This window comes from Salvelinus namaycush, chromosome 7 (genome assembly GCF_016432855.1).
Source record: "Salvelinus namaycush isolate Seneca chromosome 7, SaNama_1.0, whole genome shotgun sequence".
Classification (NCBI taxonomy): Eukaryota; Metazoa; Chordata; class Actinopteri; order Salmoniformes; family Salmonidae; genus Salvelinus; species Salvelinus namaycush.
Genome location: NC_052313.1, coordinates 546,811 through 574,438, shown reverse-complemented (window position 1 = coordinate 574,438; position 27,628 = coordinate 546,811). Strand labels below are relative to the sequence as shown.

At 43.7% G+C, this 27,628-nt stretch overlaps 1 protein-coding gene across 1 annotated transcript; it reads left to right on the top strand.

Moving 5' to 3' along the window:
* Window positions 1–27,177, top strand: sec22c (SEC22 homolog C, vesicle trafficking protein). The gene is made up of 6 exons (XM_038997421.1): window positions 1–156; window positions 6,431–6,642; window positions 9,180–9,343; window positions 18,483–18,662; window positions 18,761–18,879; window positions 25,600–27,177. The coding sequence occupies exons 2-6, from the start codon at window positions 6,461–6,463 to the stop codon at window positions 25,864–25,866; spliced, it is 912 nt and encodes a 303-aa protein (XP_038853349.1). The 5' UTR covers window positions 1–156; window positions 6,431–6,460; the 3' UTR covers window positions 25,867–27,177.
* Window positions 27,178–27,628: the final 451 nt, after the last annotated feature.

Below are 27,628 nucleotides of genomic sequence, written 5' to 3'. Positions count from 1 at the left end.
ATTAAGAAAGCTAGTGGGTCTTTCAAAGTATTGGACAACAGTCTACCTTAAATTACATGTACAGTAATTGTCAAAACATAACTAAAGTGTCTACTTTCATTCACATGTTGTATCACATCCATTTGAGATAAACAAAATGTACCGAAGAATGTTAAGGTAAGGTAAACATAGTAGCTAGCTGCTAACATTATTAGCCAGCCACGTTTGCAACAACCAATGTTTATGTTCGCCACAGTGCGCTTATTTGTGTGATATGCATTCCTAAGATAATTATGGAGACTCGTGCATCTAAAGTCAATCACTGTGACTGAAAGTCAGGCTTGCTGCTGAACACGTTGCATCTTTTAGACTCATTTCACTTGTTGTGGCAATGAAACGTGCGTTCAGCCATCTAACTAGTGTAGCCATCTGTTAGCAGGCAGGGCGAACCTTAGCCTGGAGACCCGACGTTGAATTGTACAGGATTCAACGTCGGGCATAAATGAGCGTTTGGATCAGGAAAGTTTCCTCTGACTGCCTCTACAAGCCAGAATGTTGAATACAATTATATTTTAACTTACTTTACCGGTTGTCCGTGCGGTAGGTATTTTTGCAGATAAGATGTGACGGATCTCCTCGTTTCGGTCTTATGTAGCAACATTTGAGTGGTGTTTTTTACATTGGATAAAAAGAGACTAGAAAATGGTATCACACTGCAATTGATGAACAATGGGAAAGTAATTATGCTTTGAAAGTTTATCAGCTTTACCTCACTTTTGAGAAAATGGCCCATGAATGTTTTGGTAAACCTATTGGAGAGCTTTTTGTCCACACTAGGGCTGTCCCCTACAAAAAAAAATATCTTGGTCTACCGAAAGTCATCTGTTCATGCGACCAATCTATTGCTCTAAAATTTGAAACGTATTTTTCATACATAGACACGCCCTATGTATTAACGGTAAATGTACTAGTGATATGTAATGGGGAATTGATATAACTAACAATTAAAAGCAAAAAATTCGCACTCTGAAGTAATGAAATAATAATGAATGTGCACAAATTGGCGGGAGAGCGCATTCTGGAGCGAGCAGTGCATTGTGGATCTGGGCTGTAGCAGAACAAAGTGAAACATGTTAAGGGGTCTGAATACTTCCTGAATGCACTGTGTATATATCTTTACTGCTCGACTAAAACCGTCTCGGTCGACCAACAGCCTAACAATCAACCAGTTGACTAATTGGGGTCAGCCCTAGTCTACACTCATTCAGCATCGTTTACACCCTCTTATAAATTACACGGAACCCAAACCGACTGCGCTTGTGCGCCATCGTGCATAAATGTATTTGTCCCTCCCACACCAAACACGATCACGACACGCAGGTTAATATCAAAACAAACTCTGAACCAATTATATTAATTTGGGGACAGGTCGAAAAGCATTAAACATTTATGGCAATTTCGCTAGTTAGCTTGCACTTGCTAGCTAATTTGTCCTATTTAGCTAGCTTGCACTTGCTAACTAATTTGTCCTATTTAGCTAGCTTGCTGTTGCTAGCTAATTTGTCCTGGGATATAAACATTCAGTTGTTATTTTACCTGAAATGCACAAGGTCCTCTACTCCGCCAATTAATCCACACATAAAACAGTAAACCGGATCGTTTCTAGTCATCTCTCTTCCATCCAGGATTTTTCTTCTCTTTCTTCGACTTTATATTTTGATTGGCAACTTTCATAAATTAGGTGCAATTACCTAGTTTGTCTTTGAGTCACCCATGTGGGTATAACCAATGAGGAGATGGCACGTGGGTATCTGCTTCTATAAACCAATGAGGAGATGGGAGAGGCATGACTTGCAGTGCATCTTCGTCACAAATAGAACTGACTTCTATTTTAGTCACTGGCAACGCAGACGCTCGTTGGTGCGTGCAATAATTGAATAATATAGATTTCTAAATGTATTTTGCAGCGCACGCGAAAGGCTGGTTTATACCTTGTCTATTGACATGTCGGTGGTAGAGGTCGACCGATTTATGATTTTTCAACACCGATACCGATTATTGGAGGACCAAAAAAAGCCGATACTGATTAATCGGACGCTTTTTAAAAAAATATATTTTTTGTCTACGTTTTAACTTTTTTTAAAGATTTTTTTTTAATGTATATTTAAAAAAAAACGTATTATTTAAAAAAAATCATTTTTAAATATGTATTTATTATTTTTGTAATAATGACAATTACAACAATATTGAATAAACAATGAACACTTTTGAACATCCACGTCACAAAAAGCAGTACAAAAGTATAATCAAAAATAAATATAAACATCTTGGCATTAAATGGAGTCGGGAGTTTAGAAGACTGAGTGATGAAGAATGAATGAGTGTTCGGTATAGCTATAGAAGCAATGCTTCTAAATTGCCTTTACACTAGATTTGAGATTTTATCAATTCCGAAAATCTGAAATGATGTATGCGCTGCAAAGAAATACAATGGGCACCTTTTACCTAGACTGGAACACCTTTACCTAGACTGGAACACCTTTACCTAGACTGGAACACCTTTACCTAGACTGGAACACCTTTACCTAGACTGGAACACCTTTACCTAGACTGGAACACCTTTACCTAGGCTGGAACACAGCCTACCTACATAGCCTACCGAACAGAGTTCAGATTCCCTTTTACATCGGCTGAAACACCGGACTCTTCTACCGAACAGAGTTTAGATTCCCTTTGCGGTAGCCTACCGAACAGCGGTCAGATTCCCTTTGCGGTAGCCTACCGAACAGCTGTCAGATTCCCTTTGCGGTAGCCTACCGAACAGCTGTCAGATTCCCTTTGCGGTACCCTACCGAACAGCGGTCAGATTCCCTTTGCGGTACCCTACCGAACAGCGGTCAGATTCCCTTTGCGGTACCCTACCGAACAGCGGTCAGATTCCCTTTGCGGTACCCTACCGAACAGCGGTCAGATTCCCTTTGCGGTACCCTACCGAACAGCGGTCAGATTCCCTTTGCGGTACCCTACCGAACAGCGGTCAGATTCCCTTTGCGGTACCCTACCGAACAGCGGTCAGATTCCCTTTGCGGTACCCTACCGAACAGCGGTCAGATTCCCTTTGCGGTACCCTACCGAACAGCGTTCAGATTCTCTTTGCGGTAGCCTACCGAACAGCTGTCAGATTCCCTTTGCGGTAGCCTACCGAACAGCTGTCAGATTCTCTTTGCGGTAGCCTACCGAACAGCTGTCAGATTCTCTTTGCGGTAGCCTACCGAACAGCGGTCAGACTCCCTTTGCGGTACCCTACCGAACAGCGGTCAGATTCCCTTTACGGTAGCCCACCGAACAGCGGTCAGATTCCCTTTGCGGTAGCCCACCGAACAGCGGTCAGATTCCCTTTGCGGTACCCTACCGAACAGCGGTCAGATACACTTAAGCTTTGTGTAGCCAGTTTGCGGTCTGTGTTGACGTGATCGTTGTTTTCGTTTTTATGTCTTCAAAATGATTTTGCTTTTAGTGTTGATTAGGAACCGTGTCTAAAAAGACAAGACTTGTGAGCTGGCCCTAGTGATTGGCCCTGTTGGAGAGGTGACACGCGTTCCTCAACTATGGAGACTAAACTTGGGGGCACGTGCTAAGAAAAACATTATAGATAATTATCTCCATTTTACACTGTACATGTAATGGATTTGTTTGTTACTATTCTATAATTGCGGTCACTCACAAACAGCGCACGAGCGTGCGGGGGGGAAAGAACCCCAACTACTCTAAAAAGTTGAACAGGGTTGGCAGGTCTGGAGCAGTGTGTCAAGAAGCAGTGCGGGTTGGCAGGGTCATGTTTCGGAGGACGCCTCTCCCGAGTCTGTAGGAGAGTTGCAGCGATGGGTCAATTGGATATCATGAAATTTGGGAGAAAAAGGTGTACAAAATTAAATGTACCCAGCTAGCTAGCTAAACAATGAACCATAATGCCAACTCATAACATTACTACCCTCCATGATTCTACAGGTAGCTAGAGCTAAAAAACTTTGTTCAATGATAGCTAGCTAGATAACGTTAGGCTATAACTAGCAATACAAATGGCTCTGAGATACAAATAATATTACTACACGGATCATACATGTAACGTTAGCTAGTTAAATTACAAGCGTAGTTGGTTTAGCCACGGAAAAAGGCACGATAGCAAAAGACACAACTTTTTTTTCCCACCATTTTTTTCCTGCATAGGTAGCTATCACAATTTCGACCAAATAAAGATATAAATAGTCACTAACCAAGAAACAACTTCATCAGATGACAGTCTGATAACATATTTATTGTGTAGCATATGTTTTGTTAGAATAATGTGCATATTTCAGGTATAAATCATAGTTTTACATTGCAGCCACCATCACAACTCTCACCAAAGCAACTAGAATAACTACAGAGACCAACGTGAATTACCTAAATACTCATCATAAAACATTTATGAAAAATACACAGCGTACAGCAAATGAAAGACAAAGATCTTGTGAATCCAGCCAATATTTCAGATTTTTTAAGTGTTTTACAGCGAAAACACAATATAGCATTATATTAGCTTACTACAATAGCCAACCACACAACAGCATTGATTCAAGCCAACAATAGCGATAACGAATAAACCAGCAAAAGATATACATTTTTTCACTAACCTTCTCAAACTTCTTCAGATGACAGTCCTATAACATCATATTACACAATACATATAGAGTTTGTTCGAAAATGTGCATATTTAGCGGCACAAATCGTGGTTATACAATGACAATAGTAGCCAAGCTGCCAACAAAATGTCGGGAGAAATCTTGGGAGAGGCACCTAATCTAATCAGTCTCTAATCATAAACTTGACTAAAAAATACAGGTTGGACAGCAAATGAAAGATACATTAGTTCTTAATGCAACCGCTGTGTTAGATTTTGAAAATTAACATTACTACGACATACAGCGTGCGTTAAAGCGAGACCGCACCGAAATTAATGGCGGAATAGTAGTTTGACATTTTTCAACAGAACAACGAATTAACATCATAAATACTTCTTACTTTTTGATGAGCTTCCATCAGAATCTTGGGCAAGTTGTCCTTTGTCCAGAAGAATCGTTGCTCGTTTGTAGATTGTCGCCTTCAACTTTGGAATTAGCAGTAAACATTAGCCATGTGGCAAAGACGTGTCCAACTCACTATAAAGCAGCACAAAGAAATATCCGAAAATCGCAATATACTGATATAAACTGATATAACTCGGTTTAAAATAACTACATTATGATGTCTTTAACACCTTTATCGAATAAAAACAGAGCCGGATATATCTAAGGCCTATAACGAGAGCTTTCCAGAACGCCATCCTGAGGTCTGTCTTGCGTCATGGCGAATGTTGAAAGGAGTGTACCCCACGTACCCAGACCCTTTATATGGCCTCAGATCTGCCTAGCAACTCCATTCCAATTCTCACTACTTGCTGACATCTAGGGGAAGGCCTATGCAGTGCATGTCGGCCAATAGAAGACATGCAAATTAATAAACTGACCCTAGAACAGACTGCCTGATTTCAGATTTCTCACTTCCTGACAGGAAGTTTGCTCCAACTTGAGTTCTGTTTTACTCACAGATATAATTCAAACGGTTTTAGAAACTAGAGAGTGTTTTCTATCCAATAGTAATAATAATATGCATATTGTACGAGCAAGAATTGAGTACGAGGCAGTTTAATTTGGGAACGAAATATTTACAAAGTGAAAACAGCACCCCCTATTGAGAAAATGTTAACCATTTTATTCATATTTACAGACGGCATACAAGTTTATTTTTAAGGCACATGAAAGTTCACATGTCAAAGGTTCAGTATAATTTTGTCTACCTTCCAAAGTGCTGATAGAACGTTCAGGTTTCTGTGATGTGAAGCATGCACACAATGAAAACACATGCACACCTGCCAAGCTCGTGCACGTGTTTCAGGGTTGGGCGGTATCCAGCTAACTGTTAGCAGCTAACTGTTAGCCTACTACTACTGAGCTGATGCACCACCTAGTGACTGACAACTGGCTAGCTAACTGTTAGCCGCTAACTGTTAGCCTACTACTACTGAGCTGATGCACCACCTAGTGACTGACAACTGGCTAGCTAACTGTTAGCCGCTAACTGTTAGCCTACTACTACTGAGCTGATGCACCACCTAGTGACTGACAACTGGCTAGCTAACTGTTAGCCGCTAACTGTTAGCCTACTACTACTGAGCGGTAGTACAAACGGAAACATTTGAACGATTTATGTAAGTCCCCCCATTTTTAGTTCCGTTTGCTTGTTTGGTTCCTAATGAATACACCCCTTACTGACTTCATACCAGATGTGACTCAGTTGTAATTGAGTCTGAGTCTCCTGTCATGTCCTGTCCTCTGTATTTTGCTGTGTTAAATGTTTCCTGTTGTCATTGCAGGCTATGTGAACCCAGTGGCCTGTGTGGACCATGTCTCTGATCCTGTTTGCCCTGGTGGTGCGGGTCAGGGATGGTCTGCCTCTCTCAGCCTCCACTGACTTCCAACACAACCCAGAGCTGCAGGAGAGGAAGCAGCAGCTACGGACCATCTCCAAGGCCCTTAGCCTGTTCCCCGACAGAGGGGCGGTCAAGGGCCATGACCTCAATATATAGTAAGATATATATTTTCAATAGTATATACTATACCTGAGGGGGGGGTGTAAGTATAGATATGTGTGTGTGTATGTGTATATATATATATATCTATGTATGTGTGTGTATATATATATATATATATATATATCTATGTGTATATATATATATATACACTGCTCAAAAAAATAAAGGGAACACTTAAACAACACAATGTAATTCCAAGTCAATCACACTTCTGTGAAATCAAACTGTCCACTTAGGAAGCAACACTGATTGACAATACATTTCACATGCTGTTGTGCAAATGGAATAGACAAAAGGTGGAAATTATAGGCAATTAGCAAGACACCCCCAATAAAGGAGTGATTCTGCAAGTGGTGACCACAGACCACTTCTCAGTTCCTATGCTTCCTGGCTGATGTTTTGGTCACTTTTGAATGCTGGCGGTGCTCTCACTCTAGTGGTAGCATGAGACGGAGTCTACAACCCACACAAGTGGCTCAGGTAGTGCAGCTCATCCAGGATGGCACATCAATGCGAGCTGTGGCAAGAAGGTTTGCTGTGTCTGTCAGCGTAGTGTCCAGAGCATGGAGGCGCTACCAGGAGACAGGCCAGTACATCAGGAGATATGGAGGAGGCCGTAGGAGGGCAACAACCCAGCAGCAGGACCGCTACCTCCGCCTTTATGCAAGGCGGAGCACTGCCAGAGCCCTGCAAAATGACCTCCAGCAGGCCACAAAGACCAGGGAGGTTTTCCAATGCCCTGCAAATAAGGGCAACTATTGGGAGATGGGTAAAAAAAAAAAAAAAACAGACATTGAATATCCCTTTGAGCACGGTGAAGTTATTAATTACACTTTGGATGGTGTATCGATACACCCAGTCACTACATAGATACAGGTATCCTTCCTAACTCAGTTGCCGATGAGAAAGGAAACCGCTCAGGGATTTCACAATGAGGACAATGGTGACTTTTTAAAACAGTTAGAGTTTAATGGCTGTGATGGGATAAAATGGAGGATGGATCAACATTGTAGTTACTCCACAATACTAACCTAATTGACAGAGTGAAAGAAGGAAGCCTATACAGAATAACAAATATTCCAGAACATGCATCCTGTTTGCAACAAGACACTAAAGTAATACTGCAAAAAATCTGGCAAATCCAATGCAACACATTACTGAGTACCATCAAGACCTGAAAATAGATGTCTAGACATGATCAACAAACAGTTTGACAGAGCTTGAAGAATCTTTAAAAGGTTAATAGGTAAATGTTGCACAAGCCATGTGTGGAAATGTCTTAGACTTACCCAGAAAGACTCACGGCTGTAATTGCTACGAAAGGTGATTCTACAAAGTATTGACGCAGGGGTGTGAATACTTATGTAAATGTGATTTCTGTATGAGTCAATACATGTTAGAATCACCTTTGGCAGTGATTTAAAGCTGTATTTCTGGGTAAGCCACACCTAGATTTGTACAGTATTTTCACATTATTCTTAACATTTTTCAAGCTCTGTGAAGTTGGTGGATGATCATTGCTTGACAGCCATTTTCAGTCTTGCCATAGATTTTTTATTTTTATTTTTTTATCCCCTTTTCTCCCCAATTTTCGTGGTATCCAATCGCTAGTAATTACTATCTTGTCTCATCGCTACAACTCCCGTACGGGCTCGGGAGAGACGAAGGTCGAAAGCCACGCGTCCTCCGAAGCACAACCCAACCGCACTGCTTTTTAACACAGCGCGCCTCCAACCCGGAAGCCAGCCGCACCAATGTGTCGGAGGAAACACCGTGCACCTGGCCCCCTTGGTTAGCGCGAACTGCGCCCGGCCCGCCACAGGAGTCGCTGGAGCGCGATGAGACAAGGATATCCCTACCGGCCAAACCCTCAACCCAACCAAAGCCTGGGCGCGAACCCAGAGACTCTGGTGGCGCAGCTAGCACTGCGATGCAGTGCCCTAGACCACTGCGCCACCCGGGAGGCCCCTAGTCTTGCCATAGATTTTGAAGCCGATTTCAGTCAAAACTGTAACTAAACCACTCAGGAACATTCAACTACTCCAGTGTAGGTTTGGCTTTGTATTTTAGGTTATTGTCCTGCTGAAAGGTGAATAACAGCACGATGCAGCCACATGCTTGAAAATATCAAGAGTGGTACTCAGTGATGTGTTGGACTTCAGCTTTTCATTTGTCATTTCTAAAAACATAATTCCACGTTGACATTATGGTGTGTGTGTGTGTGTGTGTTGTCACTGGCCTACACACAATCTCAATGTAATTCATTTTAAATTCAGGCTGTAACACAAAATGTGTTAAGTCTAGGGGTGTGAATACTTTCTGAAGGCACCTCAACATAGAGTAAGGACATTGGAAAGAGAAAGTGGCACAGGGAAGATTAGAAACCAGTCTCCACATTTTGAAAGGATTCAGACTGTCCTGCTGCATACTGTGGGCAAGCTGTGACCGGCTGTTTAATACCCCCTACACTCTCCTCCTTTCTTTCTCATCCCCCTCTCCTCCCCCTCTCTTCTCATCCTCCTCCCTCTAGTTTCCTGTCCAGTGAGGGCGTATCCTACATGAGCGTATGTGACGCCAGCCTCCCTGCAGCCATGGCCTTCTGTTTTCTAGAGGACCTGCGCTGGGAGTTCACAGCTCATATGGACAACGCCAAGGTTGCCCTGGCAGCCAGGCCGTACCCCTTTCTGGAGTTCGGTGTGTAGAAGAGGGAGGGGGGTGGTGGAGGGTTGAGAAATGTGGAGGGGTAGACAACCCTGTTCCTGGAGTGGTGCAGGACCCTAGAGCAGGGGTAGACAACCCTGTTCCTGGAGTGGTGCAGGACCCTAGAGCAGGGGTAGACAACCCTGTCCCTGGAGTGGTGCAGGACCCTAGAGCAGGGGTAGACAACCCTGTTCCTGGAGTGGTGCAGGACCCTAGAGCAGGGGTAGACAACCCTGTCCCTGGAGTGGTGCAGGACCCTAGAGCAGGGGTAGACAACCCTGTCCCTGGAGTGGTGCAGGACCCTAGAGCAGGGGTAGACAACCCTGTTCCTGGAGTGCTGCAGGACCCTAGAGCAGGGGTAGACAACCCTGTCCCTGGAGTGGTGCAGGACCCTAGAGCAGGGGTAGACAACCCTGTCCCTGGAGTGCTGCAGGACCCTAGAGCAGGGGTAGACAACCCTGTCCCTGGAGTGGTGCAGGACCCTAGAGCAGGGGTAGACAACCCTGTCCCTGGAGTGGTGCAGGACCCTAGAGCAGGGGTAGACAACCCTGTCCCTGGAGTGCTGCAGGACCCTAGAGCAGGGGTAGACAACCCTGTTCCTGGAGTGGTGCAGGACCCTAGAGCAGGGGTAGACAACCCTGTCCCTGGAGTGGTGCAGGACCCTAGAGCAGGGGTAGACAACCCTGTTCCTGGAGTGGTGCAGGACCCTAGAGCAGGGGTAGACAACCCTGTCCCTGGAGTGGTGCAGGACCCTAGAGCAGGGGTAGACAACCCTGTTCCTGGAGTGGTGCAGGACCCTAGAGCAGGGGTAGACAACCCTGTTCCTGGAGTGCTGCAGGACCCTAGAGCAGGGGTAGACAACCCTGTCCCTGGAGTGGTGCAGGACCCTAGAGCAGGGGTAGACAACCCTGTCCCTGGAGTGGTGCAGGACCCTAGAGCAGGGTTAGACAACCCTGTCCCTGGAGTGGTGCAGGACCCTAGAGCAGGGGTAGACAACCCTGTCCCTGGAGTGCTGCAGGACCCTAGAGCAGGGGTAGACAACCCTGTCCCTGGAGTGCTGCAGGACCCTAGAGCAGGGGTAGACAACCCTGTCCCTGGAGTGCTGCAGGACCCTAGAGCAGGGGTAGACAACCCTGTCCCTGGAGTGGTGCAGGACCCTAGAGCAGGGGTAGACAACCCTGTCCCTGGAGTGGTGCAGGACCCTAGAGCAGGGGTAGACAACCCTGTTCCTGGAGTGGTGCAGGACCCTAGAGCAGGGGTAGACAACCCTGTCCCTGGAGTGGTGCAGGACCCTAGAGCAGGGGTAGACAACCCTGTTCCTGGAGTGGTGCAGGACCCTAGAGCAGGGGTAGACAACCCTGTTCCTGGAGTGGTGCAGGACCCTAGAGCAGGGGTAGACAACCCTGTCCCTGGAGTGCTGCAGGACCCTAGAGCAGGGGTAGACAACCCTGTTCCTGGAGTGGTGCAGGACCCTAGAGCAGGGGTAGACAACCCTGTCCCTGGAGTGCTGCAGGACCCTAGAGCAGGGGTAGACAACCCTGTCCCTGGAGTGGTGCAGGACCCTAGAGCAGGGGTAGACAACCCTGTCCCTGGAGTGGTGCAGGACCCTAGAGCAGGGGTAGACAACCCTGTTCCTGGAGTGCTGCAGGACCCTAGAGCAGGGGTAGACAACCCTGTCCCTGGAGTGCTGCAGGACCCTAGAGCAGGGGTAGACAACCCTGTTCCTGGAGTGCTGCAGGACCCTAGAGCAGGGGTAGACAACCCTGTCCCTGGAGTGCTGCAGGACCCTAGAGCAGGGGTAGACAACCCTGTTCCTGTGTCGCAGGTACTGCAGGATGTTGTTCCAACTAGGCACCACACCTGACCAACTGAGCTGTTTGATCAGTTAGAGTCTTGGCGCTACAGTCCAGCAGGTAGTCTAGTGGTTAGAGTCTTGGCGCTACAGTCCAGCAGGTAGTCTAGTGGTTAGAGTCTTGGCGCTACAGTCCAGCAGGTAGTCTAGTGGTTAGAGTCTTGGCGCTACAGTCCAGCAGGTAGTCTAGTGGTTAGAGTCTTGGCGCTACAGTCCAGCAGGTAGTCTAGTGGTTAGAGTCTTGGCGCTACAGTCCAGCAGGTAGTCTAGTGATTAGAGTCTTGGCGCTACAGTCCAGCAGGTAGTCTAGTGGTTAGAGTCTTGGCGCTACAGTCCAGCAGGTAGTCTAGTGGTTAGAGTCTTGGCGCTACAGTCCAGCAGGTAGTCTAGTGGTTAGAGTCTTGGCGCTACAGTCCAGCAGGTAGTCTAGTGGTTAGAGTCTTGGCGCTACAGTCCAGCAGGTAGTCTAGTGGTTAGAGTCTTGGCGCTACAGTCCAGCAGGTAGTCTAGTGGTTAGAGTCTTGGCGCTACAGTCCAGCAGGTAGTCTAGTGGTTAGAGTCTTGGCGCTACAGTCCAGCAGGTAGTCTAGTGGTTAGAGTCTTGGTGCTACAGTCCAGCAGGTAGTCTAGTGGTTAGAGTCTTGGCGCTACAGTCCAGCAGGTAGTCTAGTGGTTAGAGTCTTGGCGCTACAGTCCAGCAGGTAGTCTAGTGGTTAGAGTCTTGGCGCTACAGTCCAGCAGGTAGTCTAGTGGTTAGAGTCTTGGCGCTACAGTCCAGCAGGTAGTCTAGTGGTTAGAGTCTTGGCGCTACAGTCCAGCAGGTAGTCTAGTGATTAGAGTCTTGGCGCTACAGTCCAGCAGGTAGTCTAGTGGTTAGAGTCTTGGCGCTACAGTCCAGCAGGTAGTCTAGTGGTTAGAGTCTTGGCGCTACAGTCCAGCAGGTAGTCTAGTGGTTAGAGTCTTGGCGCTACAGTCCAGCAGGTAGTCTAGTGGTTAGAGGCTTGGCGCTACAGTCCAGCAGGTAGTCTAGTGGTTAGAGTCTTGGCGCTACAGTCCAGCAGGTAGTCTAGTGGTTAGAGTCTTGGCGCTACAGTCCAGCAGGTAGTCTAGTGGTTAGAGTCTTGGCGCTACAGTCCAGCAGGTAGTCTAGTGGTTAGAGTCTTGGCGCTACAGTCCAGCAGGTAGTCTAGTGGTTAGAGTCTTGGCGCTACAGTCCAGCAGGTAGTCTAGTGGTTAGAGTCTTGGCGCTACAGTCCAGCAGGTAGTCTAGTGGTTAGAGTCTTGGCGCTACAGTCCAGCAGGTAGTCTAGTGGTTAGAGTCTTGGCGCTACAGTCCAGCAGGTAGTCTAGTGGTTAGAGTCTTGGCGCTACAGTCCAGCAGGTAGTCTAGTGGTTAGAGTCTTGGCGCTACAGTCCAGCAGGTAGTCTAGTGGTTAGAGTCTTGGCGCTACAGTCCAGCAGGTAGTCTAGTGGTTGGAGTCTTGGCGCTACAGTCCAGCAGGTAGTCTAGTGGTTAGAGTCTTGGCGCTACAGTCCAGCAGGTAGTCTAGTGGTTAGTCTTGGCGCTACAGTCCAGCAGGTAGTCTAGTGGTTAGAGCCTTGGCGCTACAGTCCAGCAGGTAGTCTAGTGGTTAGAGCCTTGGCGCTACAGTCCAGCAGGTAGTCTAGTGGTTAGAGCCTTGGCGCTACAGTCCAGCAGGTAGTCTAGTGGTTAGAGCCTTGGCGCTACAGTCCAGCAGGTAGTCTAGTGGTTAGAGCCTTGGCGCTACAGTCCAGCAGGTAGTCTAGTGGTTAGAGTCTTGGCGCTACAGTCCAGCAGGTAGTCTAGTGGTTAGAGTCTTGGCGCTACAGTCCAGCAGGTAGTCTAGTGGTTAGAGTCTTGGCGCTACAGTCCAGCAGGTAGTCTAGTGGTTAGTCTTGCCGCTACAGTCCAGCAGGTAGTCTAGTGGTTAGAGTCTTGGCGCTACAGTCCAGCAGGTAGTCTAGTGGTTAGAGTCTTGGCGCTACAGTCCAGCAGGTAGTCTAGTGGTTAGAGTCTTGGCGCTACAGTCCAGCAGGTAGTCTAGTGGTTAGAGTCTTGGCGCTACAGTCCAGCAGGTAGTCTAGTGGTTAGAGTCTTGGCGCTACAGTCCAGCAGGTAGTCTAGTGGTTAGAGTCTTGGCGCTACAGTCCAGCAGGTAGTCTAGTGGTTAGAGTCTTGGCGCTACAGTCCAGCAGGTAGTCTAGTGGTTAGAGTCTTGGCGCTACAGTCCAGCAGGTAGTCTAGTGGTTAGAGTCTTGGCGCTACAGTCCAGCAGGTAGTCTAGTGGTTAGAGTCTTGGCGCTACAGTCCAGCAGGTAGTCTAGTGGTTAGAGTCTTGGCGCTACAGTCCAGCAGGTAGTCTAGTGGTTAGAGCCTTGGCGCTACAGTCCAGCAGGTAGTCTAGTGGTTAGAGCCTTGGCGCTACAGTCCAGCAGGTAGTCTAGTGGTTAGAGCCTTGGCGCTACAGTCCAGCAGGTAGTCTAGTGGTTAGAGCCTTGGCGCTACAGTCCAGCAGGTAGTCTAGTGGTTAGAGCCTTGGCGCTACAGTCCAGCAGGTAGTCTAGTGGTTAGAGCCTTGGCGCTACAGTCCAGCAGGTAGTCTAGTGGTTAGAGCCTTGGCGCTACAGTCCAGCAGGTAGTCTAGTGGTTAGAGTCTTGGCGCTACAGTCCAGCAGGTAGTCTAGTGGTTAGAGTCTTGGCGCTACAGTCCAGCAGGTAGTCTAGTGGTTAGAGTCTTGGCGCTACAGTCCAGCAGGTAGTCTAGTGGTTAGAGTCTTGGCGCTACAGTCCAGCAGGTAGTCTAGTGGTTAGAGCCTTGGCGCTACAGTCCAGCAGGTAGTCTAGTGGTTAGAGCCTTGGCGCTACAGTCCAGCAGGTAGTCTAGTGGTTAGAGTCTTGGCGCTACAGTCCAGCAGGTAGTCTAGTGGTTAGAGTCTTGGCGCTACAGTCCAGCAGGTAGTCTAGTGGTTAGAGTCTTGGCGCTACAGTCCAGCAGGTAGTCTAGTGGTTAGAGTCTTGGCGCTACAGTCCAGCAGGTAGTCTAGTGGTTAGAGTCTTGGCGCTACAGTCCAGCAGGTAGTCTAGTGGTTAGAGTCTTGGCGCTACAGTCCAGCAGGTAGTCTAGTGGTTAGAGTCTTGGCGCTACAGTCCAGCAGGTAGTCTAGTGGTTAGAGGCTTGGCGCTACAGTCCAGCAGGTAGTCTAGTGGTTAGAGGCTTGGCGCTACAGTCCAGCAGGTAGTCTAGTGGTTAGAGTCTTGGCGCTACAGTCCAGCAGGTAGTCTAGTGGTTAGAGTCTTGGTGCTACAGTCCAGCAGGTAGTCTAGTGGTTAGAGCCTTGGCGCTACAGTCCAGCAGGTAGTCTAGTGGTTAGAGTCTTGGCGCTACAGTCCAGCAGGTAGTCTAGTGGTTAGAGTCTTGGCGCTACAGTCCAGCAGGTAGTCTAGTGGTTAGAGTCTTGGCGCTACAGTCCAGCAGGTAGTCTAGTGGTTAGAGTCTTGGTGCTACAGTCCAGCAGGTAGTCTAGTGGTTAGAGTCTTGGCGCTACAGTCCAGCAGGTAGTCTAGTGGTTAGAGTCTTGGCGCTACAGTCCAGCAGGTAGTCTAGTGGTTAGAGTCTTGGCGCTACAGTCCAGCAGGTAGTCTAGTGGTTAGAGCCTTGGCGCTACAGTCCAGCAGGTAGTCTAGTGGTTAGAGTCTTGGCGCTACAGTCCAGCAGGTAGTCTAGTGGTTAGAGTCTTGGCGCTACAGTCCAGCAGGTAGTCTAGTGGTTAGAGTCTTGGCGCTACAGTCCAGCAGGTAGTCTAGTGGTTAGAGTCTTGGCGCTACAGTCCAGCAGGTAGTCTAGTGGTTAGAGTCTTGGCGCTACAGTCCAGCAGGTAGTCTAGTGGTTAGAGTCTTGGCGCTACAGTCCAGCAGGTAGTCTAGTGGTTAGAGTCTTGGCGCTACAGTCCAGCAGGTAGTCTAGTGGTTAGAGTCTTGGCGCTACAGTCCAGCAGGTAGTCTAGTGGTTAGAGGCTTGGCGCTACAGTCCAGCAGGTAGTCTAGTGGTTAGAGGCTTGGCGCTACAGTCCAGCAGGTAGTCTAGTGGTTAGAGTCTTGGCGCTACAGTCCAGCAGGTAGTCTAGTGGTTAGAGTCTTGGCGCTACAGTCCAGCAGGTAGTCTAGTGGTTAGAGTCTTGGCGCTACAGTCCAGCAGGTAGTCTAGTGGTTAGAGTCTTGGCGCTACAGTCCAGCAGGTAGTCTAGTGGTTAGAGTCTTGGCGCTACAGTCCAGCAGGTAGTCTAGTGGTTAGAGTCTTGGCGCTACAGTCCAGCAGGTAGTCTAGTGGTTAGAGCCTTGGCGCTACAGTCCAGCAGGTAGTCTAGTGGTTAGAGCCTTGGCGCTACAGTCCAGCAGGTAGTCTAGTGGTTAGAGTCTTGGCGCTACAGTCCAGCAGGTAGTCTAGTGGTTAGAGTCTTGGCGCTACAGTCCAGCAGGTAGTCTAGTGGTTAGAGTCTTGGCGCTACAGTCCAGCAGGTAGTCTAGTGGTTAGAGTCTTGGCGCTACAGTCCAGCAGGTAGTCTAGTGGTTAGAGTCTTGGCGCTACAGTCCAGCAGGTAGTCTAGTGGTTAGAGTCTTGGCGCTACAGTCCAGCAGGTAGTCTAGTGGTTAGAGCCTTGGCGCTACAGTCCAGCAGGTAGTCTAGTGGTTAGAGTCTTGGCGCTACAGTCCAGCAGGTAGTCTAGTGGTTAGAGTCTTGGCGCTACAGTCCAGCAGGTAGTCTAGTGGTTAGAGCCTTGGCGCTACAGTCCAGCAGGTAGTCTAGTGGTTAGAGCCTTGGCGCTACAGTCCAGCAGGTAGTCTAGTGGTTAGAGTCTTGGCGCTACAGTCCAGCAGGTAGTCTAGTGGTTAGAGTCTTGGCGCTACAGTCCAGCAGGTAGTCTAGTGGTTAGAGTCTTGGCGCTACAGTCCAGCAGGTAGTCTAGTGGTTAGAGTCTTGGCGCTACAGTCCAGCAGGTAGTCTAGTGGTTAGAGTCTTGGCGCTACAGTCCAGCAGGTAGTCTAGTGGTTAGAGTCTTGGCGCTACAGTCCAGCAGGTAGTCTAGTGGTTAGAGCCTTGGCGCTACAGTCCAGCAGGTAGTCTAGTGGTTAGAGTCTTGGCGCTACAGTCCAGCAGGTAGTCTAGTGGTTAGAGGCTTGGCGCTACAGTCCAGCAGGTAGTCTAGTGGTTAGAGTCTTGGCGCTACAGTCCAGCAGGTAGTCTAGTGGTTAGAGTCTTGGCGCTACAGTCCAGCAGGTAGTCTAGTGGTTAGAGTCTTGGCGCTACAGTCCAGCAGGTAGTCTAGTGGTTAGAGTCTTGGCGCTACAGTCCAGCAGGTAGTCTAGTGGTTAGAGTCTTGGCGCTACAGTCCAGCAGGTAGTCTAGTGGTTAGAGTCTTGGCGCTACAGTCCAGCAGGTAGTCTAGTGGTTAGAGCCTTGGCGCTACAGTCCAGCAGGTAGTCTAGTGGTTAGAGCCTTGGCGCTACAGTCCAGCAGGTAGTCTAGTGGTTAGAGCCTTGGCGCTACAGTCCAGCAGGTAGTCTAGTGGTTAGAGCCTTGGCGCTACAGTCCAGCAGGTAGTCTAGTGGTTAGAGTCTTGGCGCTACAGTCCAGCAGGTAGTCTAGTGGTTAGAGCCTTGGCGCTACAGTCCAGCAGGTAGTCTAGTGGTTAGAGTCTTTGCGCTACAGTCCAGCAGGTAGTCTAGTGGTTAGAGCCTTGGCGCTACAGTCCAGCAGGTAGTCTAGTGGTTAGAGTCTTGGCGCTACAGTCCAGCAGGTAGTCTAGTGGTTAGAGTCTTGGCGCTACAGTCCAGCAGGTAGTCTAGTGGTTAGAGTCTTGGCGCTACAGTCCAGCAGGTAGTCTAGTGGTTAGAGTCTTGGCGCTACAGTCCAGCAGGTAGTCTAGTGGTTAGAGTCTTGGCGCTACAGTCCAGCAGGTAGTCTAGTGGTTAGAGTCTTGGCGCTACAGTCCAGCAGGTAGTCTAGTGGTTAGAGCCTTGGCGCTACAGTCCAGCAGGTAGTCTAGTGGTTAGAGTCTTGGCGCTACAGTCCAGCAGGTAGTCTAGTGGTTAGAGTCTTGGCGCTACAGTCCAGCAGGTAGTCTAGTGGTTAGAGTCTTGGCGCTACAGTCCAGCAGGTAGTCTAGTGGTTAGAGTCTTTGCGCTACAGTCCAGCAGGTAGTCTAGTGGTTAGAGTCTTGGCGCTACAGTCCAGCAGGTAGTCTAGTGGTTAGAGTCTTGGCGCTACAGTCCAGCAGGTAGTCTAGTGGTTAGAGTCTTGGCGCTACAGTCCAGCAGGTAGTCTAGTGGTTAGAGTCTTGGCGCTACAGTCCAGCAGGTAGTCTAGTGGTTAGAGTCTTGGCGCTACAGTCCAGCAGGTAGTCTAGTGGTTAGAGTCTTGGCGCTACAGTCCAGCAACATGAATGTATTGAACAGAGGTCATCTGTAGTTCATCAAAATATTTCATTTAATCCCATGAGGCAGTCATGTAGGCAGGAGTCCAGATACTTAAAAACAACATACAATATCATTGCTGCAGCAGCAGTATAACCAGAATGGTTAATATTATATTAGACAACAGCATAGCCTGGCTGCAGCAGCAGTATAACCAGAATGGTTAATATTATATTATATTAGACAACAGCATAGCCTGGCTGCAGCAGCAGAATAACCAGAATGGTTAATATTATATTATATTAGACAACAGCATAGCCTGGCTGCAGCAGCAGAATAACCAGAATGGTTAATATTATATTATATTAGACAACAGCATAGCCTGGCTGCAGCAGCAGTATAACCAGAATGGTTAATATTATATTATATTAGACAACAGCATAGCCTGGCTGCAGCAGCAGTATAACCAGAATGGTTAATATTATATTAGACAACAGCATAGCCTGGCTGCAGCAGCAGTATAACCAGAATGGTTAATATTATATTATATTAGACAACAGCATAGCCTGGCTGCAGCAGCAGAATAACCAGAATGGTTAATATTATATTAGACAACAGCATAGCCTGGCTGCAGCAGCAGTATAACCAGAATGGTTAATATTATATTATATTAGACAACAGCATAGCCTGGCTGCAGCAGCAGTATAACCAGAATGGTTAATATTATATTAGACAACAGCATAGCCTGGCTGCAGCAGCAGAATAACCAGAATGGTTAATATTCTATTAGACAACAGCATAGCCTGGCTGCAGCAGCAGAATAACCAGAATGGTTAATATTCTATTAGACAACAGCATAGCCTGGCTGCAGCAGCAGTATAACCAGAGGGGTGGTCCAGCGCTGGAGGTCACTCTGACCGAGGTACAGGAGGATCTGAAAACACGCCCTTTGCAGATCCTCACCCTGGAGGAGGTGGAGCTTACCAACGGGTCAGCCAATGGCCACGCGGAACAACTTTCTGAATCCGGTAAGAATCTGAGGCGGGGGACCTTTGCCTCAGAGATCAACGCTGCACTGTGTTACTTCAGTTAAACGTTGCACTGTGTTGTTGGATCGGTCCTACAGGTCCGAACCAGAGGTTGGCGCCAGTGACCGCCCCAGGAATCCTCTCACTGGTCCTCAACATCATGTGTTCTTCTCTGAACCTCATCAGGGGAGTTCACCTCATAGAGTACACCTTCCAGGTACACTATTATATTAAACATATAGAAGACACCTTCCAGGTACACTATTCTATTAAACATATAGAAGACACCTTCTCCACTATTATATTAAACATATAGAAGACACCTTCTCCACTATTCTATTAAACATATAGAAGACACCTTCTCCACTATTCTATTAAACATATAGAAGACACCTTCTCCACTATTATATTAAACATATAGAAGACACCTTCTCCACTATTCTATTAAACATATAGAAGACACCTTCCAGGTACACTATTCTATTAAACATATAGAAGACACCTTCTCCACTATTCTATTAAACATATAGAAGACACCTTCTCCACTATTCTATTAAACATATAGAAGACACCTTCTCCACTATTATATTAAACATATAGAAGACACCTTCTCCACTATTCTATTAAACATATAGAAGACACCTTCTCCACTATTCTATTAAACATATAGAAGACACCTTCTCCACTATTATATTAAACATATAGAAGACACCTTCCAGGTACACTATTCTATTAAACATATAGAAGACACCTTCTCCACTATTCTATTAAACATATAGAAGACACCTTCCAGGTACACTATTCTATTAAACATATAGAAGACACCTTCCAGGTACACTATTCTATTAAACATATAGAAGACACCTTCCAGGTACACTATTCTATTAAACATATAGAAGACACCTTCCAGGTACACTATTCTATTAAACATATAGAAGACACCTTCCAGGTACACTATTCTATTAAACATATAGAAGACACCTTCTCCACTATTCTATTAAACATATAGAAGACACCTTCCAGGTACACTATTCTATTAAACATATAGAAGACACCTTCCAGGTACACTATTCTATTAAACATATAGAAGACACCTTCTCCACTATTCTATTAAACATATAGAAGACACCTTCTCCACTATTCTATTAAACATATAGAAGACACCTTCTCCACTATTCTATTAAACATATAGAAGACACCTTCTCCACTATTCTATTAAACATATAGAAGACACCTTCTCCACTATTCTATTAAACATATAGAAGACACCTTCTCCACTATTCTATTAAACATATAGAAGACACCTTCTCCACTTCTATTAAACATATAGAAGACACCTTCTCCACTTCTATTAAACATATAGAAGACACCTTCTCCACTATTCTATTAAACATATAGAAGACACCTTCTCCACTTCTATTAAACATATAGAAGACACCTTCTCCACTTCTATTAAACATATAGAAGACACCTTCTCCACTATTCTATTAAACATATAGAAGACACCTTCTCCACTATTCTATTAAACATATAGAAGACACCTTCTCCACTATTCTATTAAACATATAGAAGACACCTTCCAGGTACACTATTCTATTAAACATATAGAAGACACCTTCTCCACTATTCTATTAAACATATAGAAGACACCTTCCAGGTACACTATTATATTACACATATAGAAGACACCTTCCAGGTACACTATTCTATTAAACATATAGAAGACACCTTCTCCACTATTCTATTAAACATATAGAAGACACCTTCCAGGTACACTATTCTATTAAACATATAGAAGACACCTTCCAGGTACACTATTATATTAAACATATAGAAGAGACCTTCTCCACTATTCTATTAAACATATAGAAGACACCTTCTCCACTATTCTATTAAACGTATAGAAGACACCTTCCAGGTACACTATTATATTAAACATATAGAAGACACCTTCCAGGTACACTATTCTATTAAACATATAGAAGACACCTTCTCCACTATTATATTAAACATATAGAAGACACCTTCTCCACTATTATATTAAACATATAGAAGACACCTTCCAGGTACACTATTATATTAAACATATAGAAGACACCTTCCAGGTACACTATTCTATTAAACATATAGAAGACACCTTCTCCACTATTCTATTAAACATATAGAAGACACCTTCTCCACTATTCTATTAAACATATAGAAGACACCTTCTCCACTATTATATTAAACATATAGAAGACACCTTCCAGGTACACTATTCTATTAAACATATAGAAGACACCTTCTCCACTATTCTATTAAACATATAGAAGACACCTTCCAGGTACACTATTCTATTAAACATATACAAGACACCTTCTCCACTATTCTATTAAACATATAGAAGACACCTTCTCCACTATTCTATTAAACATATAGAAGACACCTTCCAGGTACACTATTCTATTAAACATATAGAAGACACCTTCCAGGTACACTATTCTATTAAACATATAGAAGACACCTTCCAGGTACACTATTCTATTAAACATATAGAAGACACCTTCTCCACTATTCTATTAAACATATAGAAGACACCTTCCAGGTACACTATTCTATTAAACATATAGAAGACACCTTCTCCACTATTCTATTAAACATATAGAAGACACCTTCCAGGTACACTATTATATTAAACATATAGAAGACACCTTCCAGGTACACTATTCTATTAAACATATAGAACACACCTTCTCCACTATTCTATTAAACATATAGAAGACACCTTCTCCACTATTCTATTAAACATATAGAAGACACCTTCTCCACTATTATATTAAACATATAGAAGACACCTTCCAGGTACACTATTCTATTAAACATATAGAAGACACCTTCTCCACTATTCTATTAAACATATAGAAGACACCTTCCAGGTACACTATTCTATTAAACATATACAAGACACCTTCTCCACTATTCTATTAAACATATACAAGACACCTTATCCACTATTCTATTAAACATATACAAGACACCTTCTCCACTATTCTATTAAACATATAGAAGACACCTTCTCCACTATTCTATTAAACATATAGAAGACACCTTCTCCACTATTCTATTAAACATATACAAGACACCTTCTCCACTATTCTATTAAACATATAGAAGACACCTTCTCCACTATTATATTAAACATATAGAAGACACCTTCTCCACTATTCTATTAAACATATAGAAGACACCTTCTCCACTATTCTATTAAACATATAGAAGACACCTTCTCCACTATTCTATTAAACATATAGAAGACACCTTCTCCACTATTCTATTAAACATATAGAAGACACCTTCCAGGTACACTATTCTATTAAACATATAGAAGACACCTTCCAGGTACACTATTCTATTAAACATATAGAAGACACCTTCTCCACTATTATATTAAACATATAGAAGACACCTTCCAGGTACACTATTATATTAAACATATAGAAGACACCTTCTCCACTATTCTATTAAACATATAGAAGACACCTTCCAGGTACACTATTCTATTAAACATATAGAAGACACCTTCTCCACTATTCTATTAAACATATAGAAGACACCTTCCAGGTACACTATTATATTAAACATATAGAAGACACCTTCCAGGTACACTATTCTATTAAACATATAGAAGACACCTTCCAGGTACACTATTCTATTAAACATATAGAAGACACCTTCCAGGTACACTATTCTATTAAACATATAGAAGACACCTTCCAGGTACACTATTCTATTAAACATATAGAAGACACCTTCCAGGTACACTATTCTATTAAACATATAGAAGACACCTTCCAGGTACACTATTCTATTAAACATATAGAAGACACCTTCTCCACTATTCTATTAAACATATAGAAGACACCTTCTCCACTATTATATTAAACATATAGAAGACACCTTCCAGGTACACTATTATATTAAACATATAGAAGACACCTTCCAGGTACACTATTCTATTAAACATGTAGAAGACACCTTCTCCACTATTCTATTAAACATATAGAAGACACCTTCTCCACTATTCTATTAAACATATAGAAGACACCTTCTCCACTATTCTATTAAACATATAGAAGACACCTTCCAGGTACACTATTCTATTAAACATATAGAAGACACCTTCCAGGTACACTATTCTATTAAACATATAGAAGACACCTTCTCCACTATTATATTAAACATATAGAAGACACCTTCCAGGTACACTATTCTATTAAACATATAGAAGACACCTTCCAGGTACACTATTATATTAAACATATAGAAGACACCTTCCAGGTACACTATTCTATTAAACATATAGAAGACACCTTCCAGGTACACTATTATATTAAACATATAGAAGACACCTTCTCCACTATTCTATTAAACATATAGAAGACACCTTCTCCACTATTCTATTAAACATATAGAAGACACCTTCCAGGTACACTATTCTATTAAACATATAGAAGACACCTTCCAGGTACGCTATTATATTAAACATATAGAAGACACCTTCTCCACTATTCTATTAAACATATACAAGACACCTTCTCCACTATTCTATTAAACATATACAAGACACCTTCTCCACTATTCTATTAAACATATACAAGACACCTTCTCCACTATTCTATTAAACATATAGAAGACACCTTCTCCACTATTCTATTAAACATATAGAAGACACCTTCTCCACTATTCTATTAAACATATAGAAGCCACCTTCTCCACTATTCTATTAAACATATAGAAGACACCTTCTCCACTATTATATTAAACATATAGAAGACACCTTCTCCACTATTCTATTAAACATATAGAAGACACCTTCTCCACTATTCTATTAAACATATAGAAGACACCTTCTCCACTATTCTATTAAACATATAGAAGACACCTTCTCCACTATTCTATTAAACATATAGAAGACACCTTCCAGGTACACTATTCTATTAAACATATAGAAGACACCTTCCAGGTACACTATTCTATTAAACATATAGAAGACACCTTCTCCACTATTATATTAAACATATAGAAGACACCTACCAGGTACACTATTATATTAAACATATAGAAGACACCTTCTCCACTATTCTATTAAACATATAGAAGACACCTTCCAGGTACACTATTCTATTAAACATATAGAAGACACCTTCTCCACTATTCTATTAAACATATAGAAGACACCTACCAGGTACACTATTATATTAAACATATAGAAGACACCTTCCAGGTACACTATTCTATTAAACATATAGAAGACACCTTCCAGGTACACTATTCTATTAAACATATAGAAGACACCTTCCAGGTACACTATTCTATTAAACATATAGAAGACACCTTCCAGGTACACTATTCTATTAAACATATAGAAGACACCTTCCAGGTACACTATTCTATTAAACATATAGAAGACACCTTCCAGGTACACTATTCTATTAAACATATAGAAGACACCTTCTCCACTATTCTATTAAACATATAGAAGACACCTTCTCCACTATTATATTAAACATATAGAAGACACCTTCCAGGTACACTATTATATTAAACATATAGAAGACACCTTCCAGGTACACTATTCTATTAAACATGTAGAAGACACCTTCTCCACTATTCTATTAAACATATAGAAGACACCTTCTCCACTATTCTATTAAACATATAGAAGACACCTTCTCCACTATTCTATTAAACATATAGAAGACACCTTCCAGGTACACTATTCTATTAAACATATAGAAGACACCTTCCAGGTACACTATTCTATTAAACATATAGAAGACACCTTCTCCACTATTATATTAAACATATAGAAGACACCTTCCAGGTACACTATTCTATTAAACATATAGAAGACACCTTCCAGGTACACTATTATATTAAACATATAGAAGACACCTTCCAGGTACACTATTCTATTAAACATATAGAAGACACCTTCCAGGTACACTATTATATTAAACATATAGAAGACACCTTCTCCACTATTCTATTAAACATATAGAAGACACCTTCTCCACTATTCTATTAAACATATAGAAGACACCTTCTCCACTATTCTATTAAACATATAGAGTACACCTTCCAGGTACGCTGTTCTATTTAGCGATGTCTAATTCAACTTGGCTGATAATGTTTTATATTCTGCTAATGTCGTAGTCCTTATATTCTGCTAATGTCGTAGTCCTTATATTCTGCTAATGTTGTAGTCTTTATATTCTGCTAATGTCGTAGTCCTTATATTCTGCTAATGTTGTAGTCCTTATATTCTGCTAATGTCGTAGTCCTTATATTCTGCTAATGTCGTAGTCCTTATATTCTGCTAATGTTGTAGTCCTTATATTCTGCTAATGTCGTAGTCCTTATATTCTGCTAATGTCGTAGTCCTTATATTCTGCTAATGTCGTAGTCCTTATATTCTGCTAATGTCGTAGTCCTTATATTCTGCTAATGTCGTAGTCCTTATATTCTGCTAATGTCGTAGTCCTTATATTCTGCTAATGTCGTAGTCCTTATATTCTGCTAATGTCGTAGTCCTTATATTCTGCTAATGTCGTAGTCCTTATATTCTGCTAATGTCGTAGTCCTTATATTCTGCTAATGTCGTAGTCCTTATATTCTGCTAATGTTGTAGTCTTTATATTCTGCTAATGTCGTAGTCCTTATATTCTGCTAATGTCGTAGTCCTTATATTCTGCTAATGTCGTAGTCCTTATATTCTGCTAATGTCGTAGTCTTTATATTCTGCTAATGTCGTAGTCCTTATATTCTGCTAATGTCGTAGTCCTTATATTCTGCTAATGTTGTAGTCCTTATATTCTGCTAATGTCGTAGTCCACTCATAAAGACTGTCTGTCAATGTGAACACTGTTGTATGGTTCTTATGTCCTGTTTGCTACAGGATGATTATGAAGGCATCTGGAACGTGGTGGCGTTCCTGCTGGCGTTCCTGTGCTGTGTTGGTCAGTGTCACCTGTACCTGTTCCACTCTTCTCTGAAGAGGGTCAAGTCCCTGGTACTGCTGAGTGTGGTTGTGGTCTGTAACTGCTTCCTGTTTGGTCTGAGGAATGTCTGGCAGCTGCTGTTTCACCTGGCTGTGGCTGTCCTCGTCACCCTCCTCACCGTCAACAGGAAACTACACGACAGAACCAATGACTGCGGGGTCTGAGGGAGGGGGGACCATTTAGTGCGTAGCACCACCACAGTAAGCTACGTCCAGGCCGGTAGGGAAGAGGATCCAACCCAGACAGAACCAATGACTGCGGGGTCTGAGGGAGGGGGGACCATTTAGTGCGTAGCACCACCACAGTAGGCACGTACAGGCTGGTAGGGGAGGAGGAGGACCCACCCAGACAGAACCAATGACTGCGCGGTCTGAGGGAGGGGGGACCATTTAGTGCGTAGCACCACCACAGTAAGCACGTACAGGCTGGTAGGGGAGGAAGAGGACCCACCCAGACAGACGTCTCCTATCATGTCCAGTGGGATATAACATTGTTTTGTTTGTATAAGGATAATTTGTTGCTTTATTTCCATGTTTATTTGCACTCCGTTTACGTTGCGTCCCAGGCAGGTTTGAGGAGTAGTGGAGGTCCTAACCACGGGGGGGATGTTGGATGGTCCTCAAATCGGCTTTTAGAATGTTTTGAGCAAATTACTTGAATGATATGAATTTGTAATACTGTCTGGCTATTAAAGGGCATCCATGTGATGTTAGACTATAGCCAGTCAGACAGTAGGTCTACATTTGACGAGGTAATTGAGATTAGATCATCAGTGACGTAAAGAACACTCACTGTCCAATCAGACCACTGCTGTAGCTCAGTGAGTGATAATCAACTGTCTGATTCTCCAGAGGGTCTAAATGCAGCTCGTCTCACGAGAATAGGAAATGAACTGTGCTTTCAATTTGCTTTGTTGCATTCTTTCTCTTGTACACAAGGTATATTTTTTGCGTCTGTAGAATTGACGAATCAAAATGTCTCACCAAAGTATTTTCTGTTGTTTATGCAGGAAGCTTGACATATCCCTCTAGTTTTACAACACCAGGTGGTATTTCTCTTCACGGTGGTCAGTATTGAGGAGTTAATATCTTTTTTAGATCATGGTTTTATAGTTTACAGGGCTAAGTAAGGTATTATATTATTAGCAATATAATGTATCTAAGAAGGCTGTTGGTAATACTATGTTGCTTGGTAACAATGTGGTTGTAGTTTAATTGTTTTTCTTATATCTAAAACATATGGGAATCATACGTTAAAATGAATACAGAAACTTTTATATTGCGTAGTTAAAATAGATTTTGTAACACCGTAATGATGTAGTGACAGTGTATGTAGCGTTTCGTAGTCCTAAAACGATAGATTAGATCGATTTGATGCTTTTGGGGCTCCCGAGTGGCGCAGCTAGAGGCGTCACTACAGACCCTGGTTCGATTCCAGGCTGTATCACAACCGGCCGCGATTGGGAGACCCATAGTGCGGCGCGCAATTGGCCCAGAGTCGTGAGGCTCTGTCCCCTGGGTAGGCTGTCATTGTAAATAAGAACTTGTTCTTAACTGACTTGCCTAGTTAAATAAAAAAATATATATATGTGATTTGGGCGCCTTCCAGTCTGCGATATTTCTCATGTCTAGTCTAAGGGCCCTATTCATATTTTTACAGCTTGTAGTAATCTGGTAAATAAGAAATATAATTAATTTCAGCAAAATTTGAGCTGAAAAGACATGAGTGGAAGAAACTATTTACCGCTTTTTCTATAATTGAGAGACCGTTTGAATACAAAATTGTGAATTGAAGATTCATACCCGCTCTACTGAAATTCACACAGAGCCCACAAATCTTGGTGATCGATGTGTAGATATGTGTTCCTCAAGCACCTGGTAATAGAATGTACAATAGTTTTAGATCTAAGACCAGTGAGTTTGCACT

What these genes read in the sequence shown, in the direction of transcription:
- sec22c (XM_038997421.1), top strand. Translation starts at nt 6,461, where the DNA reads ATGTCTCTGATCCTGTTTGCCCTGGTGGTGCGGGTCAGGGATGGTCTG. An exon ending in GGCCATGACCTCAATATATA is followed by an intron (nt 6,643 to 9,179) that starts GTAAGATATATA and finishes TCCTCCCTCTAG; the next exon opens with TTTCCTGTCCAGTGAGGGCG. An exon ending in GGAACAACTTTCTGAATCCG is followed by an intron (nt 18,663 to 18,760) that starts GTAAGAATCTGA and finishes TCGGTCCTACAG; the next exon opens with GTCCGAACCAGAGGTTGGCG.